Below are 8,901 nucleotides of genomic sequence, written 5' to 3' on the forward strand. Positions count from 1 at the left end.
AAACTGGACACACTGGATGAAAGTGATTCACTTAACTCGATAAAATAGTTTATGGAAAAGGTCCCCAAGAATCCCAGATCTGAGCTCATATAAAGGGCTATGGTCTGAAAGAATCATCATTGTTAAGAAATCTCTAGGTTATCTCACTCCTGCAGTCCCACGCCAGACCACATTTCCCATAATCCTTCGAGGCCGAAAAGGCGCCAAGTGCTACTGAACTACAATTCCCATAAGCCTCGGAGCCCGCCTCTTTCTTCCGTTTCCGGAAGTCTCTGCCCCATTTCCCAACTTCCCTTTCTTTCTCTTCACGCTGAGGAACAAGGTCGAGGGAAGCGGACGAGGTGAAGCTTTTCTTCCGCCTGCGGTCTTTGCCCTCTTCGCTGAGGCCCCAGCAGCGCCATGTTGGGACAGAGCATTCGGCGGTTCACCACTTCGGTCGTCCGTCGGAGCCACTATGAGGAGGGTCCCGGGAAGGTTAGTGTGTAAGGTCCGGCTTTGTCGGTGGAGGGAATACTTGGCTGCCACTCGCTTGCTCCAGGACTGCTCAAGAGCTGTGGAGAGGGAAATGGCAAGCTGGGAACTCCTGGAGAAAGCTGAGACCCAAGCGCGTAGCTGCAGAAAGGAAAGGGCAGGCAGAGCGCGCAAGCTGGCCTGGTCTCCCCAGTCAGCGGCCCCTTTGCCGCCAAGCTCTGGGAGGCCCGGAAGACTGCCTCTGCAGGTGCCCTGGCTTAAAGCCGAATTGGGAAGGGCATGGGACCCGGAGTGAAGGTCATTGGAAAGTGATGAGGAATGAAGGCCTGGAGTATTGTACAAGTTTTCTTTACCCAATTGCCCTCGCTGGTTGAGACTAGCTTTAGTCTCAGGTGTATTGAGCTTAAGTCCTGTATTAGCAGTGACAGCCGTGGAGGATTACGTGAGGCCTACTAGTAAAGGGCAGAGACTGGGTGTAGAGGTTATGGCCATGTTATTAAAAAATCAAACTTTGTAGTGCAGTTGACTTTTCCGTGTACTAGGCAGCTGGTTGGTAATAAACAGTTAACTAGAATAGTGCTTTTTGTTACTGAAATAATTACTTTGTAGAGAATTTTATTAAATAAAAATGTGAGTTTTACCCTTGAGTTCCTAAGATGACTGCTAGGTGTTCAGAAAAGCCAAGTATGTATTACCTTTTGGTGTTAACTTGTACACCTGATTATGTAAGACTACATGTGCACACTCACACTTCTCATTCTTTGTGTATTTTGACCTATAAAATCAGATGATTTGCAGTTTTACTTTGGTTGCTTGTTTTCTTTCCCAACAGAATTTGCCATTTTCAGTGGAAAACAAGTGGCGCTTACTGGTTATGATGACCTTATACTTTGGATCAGGATTTGCTGCCCCTTTCTTCATAGTAAGACACCAACTGCTTAAGAAGTAAGGATGTTCTAATTCATCCACATAACAGGTAATTAATGGATTATTGATCTTCCTAAAGCAGTCCTTTGTATTTTATACTGTACCCATTCCCCACACCAAAAAAAAAAAAAAAAAAAAAGAGCCCATGCACAAATACATTGTTATGTAGGACTGATTCCTAAAGTTAAGTATAGATGTCATACCAGTGAAGGCAGGTTCATAAGCCTATAAAAAATATTTCTTTGATAAATAGTGGCCAGTGTTTATTGAATACACTTGATATGGATACTCTCATGCTGTTCCCCAGTAAGCCTGTTAGGTTGGTGATAGTAACCTCATCTGAGACACAAAGATGTCATGTTGCCCAAGATTCCATAGCTAGTGACTGTGATCTGGAAATTTTACCCAGGCAGTCTTATTCCCGAGCTTGTGCTTTAAATCAGGTACAGTTCTGAAAACTGATTGATGATATTCTCTCCAGTACTTTTACTAAAATAAATGGCTTAGAACATGTCTCTTTATTTCCTTTTATAAAATGGTCATTGTACTCCTTTTTCTTAAAATCTAGCCTTGCAAAGCTGATTTAATATATAAAAAAAAAAAAAAACCCAGGAGATAAAATGCTTCTAGTACTCCTTGAATTTGTGTCACTCCCAGATATTTTTGCAGTGATAAATCTGTGCCTAATCAGTTCCTACATCCTGAGGAAATACGTTCAATGATTCTCCAGTGAGAATGATTTTGCACCACAGTGGAGCATATTGCTGTGTCTAGGGGATATTTTTAATTTTTCTAAGGTAAAAAGCCATTGGTGCCAAGGTTGAGAAGTTTCATTAACAGAATATGTGTTACTACTCGCACAAAGAAGTCTTAGATATTGGTAGGTTTGCAGATTACCTGTGTGTGAATAAAAGATTTATTTAGCATAATTGTGAATAGGGTTTCCCAAAGTAATATTTTGGGAAGCTCTGTGGGGTGTAAATTTCAAAATATACCTTAGAAAGGAAAGTCTGTAATTTAGATGAGGAAATAATTTATCCAGATTACTAATATAAAAAGTTTTGGTGCATATGATGAAGCAAATCAGTATGAATGAAGTCATGATACTGTAAACGCTTTCTGATGTACCAGACTGATGGACAATATATTAATGATAACTACTCAACTTCTATAAAATGAGTGGTATTTTCTGATGCCATTAATTTTTGTTTTTATTTTGCAGATATGAAGACTGTTTTAAGAGGTGCAATCTCTGAAAAATGAATCAAACTCTTGGATTCATAACATACTAGATGTTTGTAAATAAACTAATGACATGAATACTTAATGCCTCTTCTCTGAAATAGGAAATATGATAATACGGTGTGTGCTTATTATTTCAGTAATTCCCAAGTACTTTTTTTTTTTTTTTTTTTTTTTTTTTTTAAGTTAAGAACTATGTATGATAGCTTGTTTAAGTCTGGAGATGTGACTTAATGGAAGAGTGGTTGCCTGCCATGTGAGTGTGAGGCCCCTGGGTTTGATCCCAAGTACCAGCAAAAAAATAAAACCTGTTGCCATACTCTTAAATTATCAGGTTTTGTTTAATTTTTTTTTTTTTTTTATCCCGGATAATGGCCTTTTGGTTACTTATGTCATAAAAGTTTAACCAAAATTTGACCTTGATTGTCCTGTAATAACAATTTAATTATTTTTTTTAATGAGGCATAGTTGATCATGAGAAAAAACAGTGATGTGTACAGATAAAAGTTCTGATTGGTTAAGAATTTGAGAGCTTAATTTTTTTTCTAGACCTAAAACTTAAATTTTAGTCTTGATAATTGTACTTATTGAATAAAAGTAAAATACTTAAAATGAAATGTAACAACATATAAGGCATAATGGAGGAAATATTTCCAGATTACTCAGAAGCTGTATAATATATCCTAGAAATGAAGTAAGATGACTCTGATTAGTAGTTTTCATCAGTGAGTCCAATTTACAAGTAATGAAATGCTGCTTACCACTTAAAATGTAGTAACTTAGTTTCTATGGTTTTGTGGTTGACAAGGGACAGTAATTAGCTACTGAACATTTTAATCTTGATTTGTTCACTATTCAAATACCATTGGTGTTAGAGAAGAATACTGTAAAAAGATTGCAAACTGGTAGTCTTGTTTGGCTTTCAGATGTTTGGGTTAGAGGGTGCTGCTCTGTTTTTAAGCCATTTAAAAAACTACATCCTCATAAAACTATATTTTTTGATTCTTAAATTAATCTTAACTGATTCTGCATTTCTTCATAGAGCAAAATAGCTACCTAGACTAATCCTCATAATATTAGATTTCCTATAGGGCCCCACTATGAAACTACTTATTTGCTAGAACCTTTTCTTTTTTCCTCTCAGTTTATGTGCTAGGGATACCGTTAGCTTCTTTCATAGCCATCTGGCAACTGCATAAATAAAGATGCAGCTTTAATCTATATAACTTTGCCCCAGAATTCCTTGCATTTATATTTCATGGCTTTTCATTACCCAATGATGAATCCATTTCAACCTTACTGAGTTTTTCTGTGGAATATTAAAGTTTCCTTTTTTTAAAATCATATTTGGAGATTTTATATATAGATATGCACATACCACACACAAACACACATATATATATATTTGTTGATGCACTTTTTTAATTTTATATGAGGTGCTGAGAATCTAACTCAATGCCTCACATATGCTAGGCAAGTTCTCTACCATTGAGCCACAACCCCAGCCCAGGTTTTCTATCTTTGAAAAAAAAGCAAAAGTGTAGGGTTCATAAAATTGACTTTGAACTTTGGGTTCAAATCTTTGCCAAAGAAATTTTAAATTTAGCTATCTCAGTTTTCTTGGAGAAAATGGGAAAAGAGTTTACCTCTTGAGATTGTTTTGGAATTCAATGAGCTATATAAAACATTTTAATTTCTGATAAATCCTATGTGAATACAATCTTATGGCTTAAATTAGGGAACAAGGAAGCATATTTGATAGTAGGTCTAGGTAGACAATTATTTGAGGGATATTCTTGAGAAAATTTTCTGGCTGTCCTAGAATAGAAACAGATTGCCCATTGTCATACAAGGGTTTCAACAAACTGGTTCTAAGTGCCAAAGTACAAAAATGAAAAAAGAGACCAAGCAACTGTTTAGTTTGTAAATTAGGGTTCTCCAGAGAAATAATCCATACAATGCATTTATAGAGAAACCCATTTTAAAAAATCAATTAGGGAATTGTGGGGGATTAGTGAGTCCAAAATCTAATTGGGTATACCTGTAAGCTGGAGGTGCAGAGAAGAACCCAAGGGCAGACTGATGACAGAATTCATGGCGTGGTGGTCAATCAGTGCTTTAAGAACTGCAACCAATGGTATACTTAACCCAGACAATAATCAGATTTTCTCCAGTTCACAAGTCTAAATGGTATTATGCAAAAAATGTCATCATAGAAATAGCCAGAATAATGTCTGAACAAATGTTTGAACTTGCCAAGTTGTAACAATTTCACATAGCAATGACTAGTTCATTTTTATAATCTGATACTTTAATAGAAACTGGGTTTTTAAAGTGCTGACTTGAATTCATTTTTCTAATATTTCACTACACTGGTTTTTACAAAATTAAGCCAACAAAGCTTGAATTTGCAAAATTCACAGTGCTCAAAAAATTCATATTATCCTGGAAACTCCACTGGATAAACCCAGTGTAAGAAAGACCATATAAACTAGCTGTGTTTTTTGCAGGTGCTTCTCTGACTCTAGACTATTGAATAGGAATATGGTTAGAACCCACAATTGGTTTTTTTTGTTGTTTTTTGTTTTTACATAATTAAGCTATAGCCACCTGAAGGAGAAAAAAAAAAAAAGGCCCACACGTTGCTAGAGTGAATAAAATAGAGGTTAAGAATGGGGGCTCAGGGTTAAGACTTGCTTGAATTTAAAACCTGGGTTGACAACTCTTCAATCTCTTTCACAATTTGCTCATATTTCAAATAAGAGTCACAACAACCTAGAGTAGTTGTGAAGATCAAAAAAGAAGTCTAAATTTTTTTCAGTTCTTGCTAAAGAGTATTTAACGATTAAAATACAGGTGAGGTAGAGGAAATAAAGTGGATGTGATTGAGTCGTTCAAGTTGATTCCAGAGCCATTCTGAGTAGAGATGGTATTTCTAATTGTTGCTGCCAGCAAGCACATCAGATTAAATGTTTAAAAGTGGTGCCAGAGTTGATGATGCTAAAATGCAGATATTTTCCAGAGTAAAACTCCAGCCTAAATGATGGCCTTCAGTCATGCCCCTACAGTGTCAGCCTCACACTGACCAAATAAAATATAAATTTTATGCACCATATCTTAATTTAGCCTGGATGCCATCTTTTCTGTAAGGGTTGTCCCTGCTTATTTCTCCCCATTATCCTATCACACTACATGTAAGTCTCCAATATCTTTTTACAGCTCGGTAATTAACTTAAACCTGTACCAGAATTAACTTTTGCCAGTTTCTCATACTGTCTTTGTTACCTTTCCGAGATTAGCAATGCCTTTACTTATTCATATATCCTGCATCTATAATTTACTGAACATTTATTGAAAGGATTATTGAAACCAGTATGTTATTACCTAAAAAGAGCAAATCCTAGTCCTATGTATATTTCAATGTTCTATGAACAAAATTTTTTCCCCAGAAAATTGGCTAAATTAGGGTCTCTGACCAAATGTGAATTGTTAAAAAAAACTAGGTAAGATTAGAAATCTATGCTTAAACTTTAACTCAACTGTCTCTGACCATGCTGTTTATTCCATCTAATTTTATTTTTCTTCACATGAACTTCCTTGATGAAAAAAAAAAAAAAACTTGATTTCATTCTGGCAGTAGCACTTTTGTTTCAGACCAGCATTTTGAGAAGTGCCCACTTGAAAGAATTAGGAAAAAATTTTTAATTGTAAGAATAGGTAGAAATCAGAAATTTAGGGCCATCCCTCTTTCTCAGCCTGTTTCTCACCCTAAATCTCCTTTCTAAAATAGTCTGAAAGAATTCCTTTAAAAATCCTCTATAATAAAAAATTTTATATGATTTAAACTCTATGTGCGTCAAACCTTTTTAAATTTTTCATATATTATCAAGTGATACTTTGTTCTCATAACTGGTAATTTTATTGAACAAAAAGAAGTAAGCCTGTTTCTATGTATCTACATTAGCACATGGAGATTTTTTTAAAGAAGTTTATCATTCAAATACTTGGTAGTTGATTTTGGAGAAAGTTCTTGAACCCATATTTGAATATGGGTACAAGCAATCAGGAACATGCACCAGTCTGATTTAGTAGTTATTAGGGCTTTTCATAAATATGACAATTATGGTTTTGTGGACATGTCAGGACTCTATTAAACTATCGTCTTTGTTTTTACAAGTGAAAAAAAAGCATAAGTGATAATGTACTACACACCTATGTTGAAGGCTTGCTTTTTTATTTTTTGTTTTGCTTTGTTTTGATACTAGGGATTGAACTGAGGGGCCCTTACCACTAGGGTACCAGAGACTGAACCCAGGGTACTTAACCAGTAAGCCACACCCCCATCCCTTTTTATTTTTTGAGACAGGGTCTCACTAAATAGCTTAGGGCCTTGCTAAATTGCTGAGGCTGGCTTTAATCTTGTGATCATCCTGCCTCAACTTTCAGAGCCTGGGATTACAAATGTGTACCACTGCACTCAGCTCCTATGTTGAAGGTTTGAAAAGCCAGGATAACATTCACCAATTTCCCTTCCTCTGTCCAGTCAAGCCTGAGTCTTTAACAGACAATATGTTAAGTATAGCCTCTTATCAAATACATGGAGTGAACAAGAAACTTTCACTGTTTTAAATCTCTGATTTTTTTTGAAAATATTAACTTCTCTACATCTCTGATTATTCAATTGAAGAATTATGTGTCAACCAAATAGTCCCCAAAGACTCTTTAGATTTAAAATAATCTACCTACAATTATAAACATGGATATTTTGTATCCATGTTTAGGTACAAAACAAAAGCCTCACTCAGGAAGGAAAGATGTCTCCTCCACTTCCCATGTGTGGTGAGGTGCCAGAATGAAGGAGGATAGATAACTGAGCTTTCAAAGTGCAATTTTGAGTAAGTACTTATCAGAAATTTCTGCCTTATCTCTCATTTCTCATTCTATTTATCCCATTCACTTATTGAACCCCTTTCTAAAAATTGTAAAAACAAGTACCTTTTTCTGGGTGGACACAGCACCATGCCAGAGTACACTTGATCCCTTGCTCATTGGCCTTTGTACATTGGAAAATAATGCAACTTTATGTTTATTCCTGTATAGTCATTTCAAATTTGAATTTTTAAATTATACCTACTAAAATTCACTGTCTCCTCCCAGTTTTTCCCAGATCTGAGAAAAGGCCATACCCATAGAACAGAAGTTGATCAGTTAAATGCCAATATACTGATAAATTTATCAGGCTTACATCTGAAATCTAATTTGTTTAATATTATCAAGAAAGTATATATATTTTGTTATATATGCTGGCTTGCACTGTTTGCCATTGTGGGATTTAATATTAATGTTCTGGGTTTTTTAAAGGGAATTATGAATATTTCTAGGTCGTGGAAAAAAAGAGAACTTCCTAAACCTCATGTCCTCCAAAAAATGATATTGATAGTAATGAAAAACAAATTAACACATAATCCAGGCCTTTAATGAAACTAGGAAATATTTTAAATTACCTATAAATAGGAAAATAAAAATGTTGAGTTCAGCAAAATCATGTTAAGAGCCTATACACAAATGAAGTCTTAAGCAGAGGTAGAGGAAGGATGGGGAAGATAAAATATAGATAAAATCCCTCTCAAAGACCAAGTGCCACTCAGAGTAGAAAATATTGACAATCAACTTGAGATCTTGTAGTACAGAACACTACTATTGGGAAGTTGAAAGAATAAGACTTGAAAATGAGCAGAACCCAAGACAGAAGTTTCAGAGTGCCACTATTTCCAAGTATATCAAGTGTTAGGGAGAGTGTACCCTTGGAGACTTGGTGGTAAAGGAAGAATAAAGGAAGCAAGAGAGGACTAAACTACTTGTAAAAACAAAAAGAGGGTCATAAAATCAAGTTTTTCCCATCAAAAAGTATTGCATTAGTTAAAGAAACCAATTGGTTAAAGTATTTTACTGTGACAAAAGAGAATGCCTTTGAAGTAAGAAACCTAATTAGCCTCCTCAAAACACTCAAGGTTTAATAATAACTATATTAGTAGTATAGAAATAAATGCCAAAGCAAATACCACATGATATATGACATTCATATAAAGTTACTATAAGAAGAAAATAGAATTTAAATTCATGACATTTCAGTAGATGACAATTTTGTCCCCTAATAAATATGATCTAGAATCAGAAGAAATTTGTAATACCATTCATTCTCAATATGTCTTTAAACAAACATTTGCAAATATAGGAGGAGAAAAGATACTCTGAATTAGA

General features: G+C 35.3%; 1 protein-coding gene and 1 non-coding gene across 2 annotated transcripts; both read left to right on the forward strand.

The window, feature by feature from the left end:
• Positions 1 to 280: 280 nt before the first annotated feature.
• On the forward strand, positions 281 to 2,720 carry Cox7c (cytochrome c oxidase subunit 7C). The gene is made up of 3 exons (XM_026409041.2): positions 281 to 474; positions 1,304 to 1,447; positions 2,621 to 2,720. The coding sequence occupies exons 1-2, from the start codon at positions 400 to 402 to the stop codon at positions 1,418 to 1,420; spliced, it is 192 nt and encodes a 63-aa protein (XP_026264826.1). The 5' UTR covers positions 281 to 399; the 3' UTR covers positions 1,421 to 1,447; positions 2,621 to 2,720.
• On the forward strand, positions 2,463 to 2,525 carry LOC113196935 (small nucleolar RNA Z39). The gene has a single exon (XR_003302633.1). It is a non-coding gene; the product is annotated as a small nucleolar RNA Z39 (small nucleolar RNA).
• Positions 2,721 to 8,901: the final 6,181 nt, after the last annotated feature.

This window comes from Urocitellus parryii, chromosome 1 (genome assembly GCF_045843805.1).
Source record: "Urocitellus parryii isolate mUroPar1 chromosome 1, mUroPar1.hap1, whole genome shotgun sequence".
Taxonomy (NCBI): Eukaryota; Metazoa; Chordata; class Mammalia; order Rodentia; family Sciuridae; genus Urocitellus; species Urocitellus parryii.

Coding starts and splice junctions, on each gene's coding strand:
- Cox7c (XM_026409041.2), top strand. CDS start 400: ATGTTGGGACAGAGCATTCGGCGGTTCACCACTTCGGTCGTCCGTCGG. Junction 475..1,303: donor ATGAGGAGGGTCCCGGGAAG/GTTAGTGTGTAA, acceptor CTTTCCCAACAG/AATTTGCCATTTTCAGTGGA.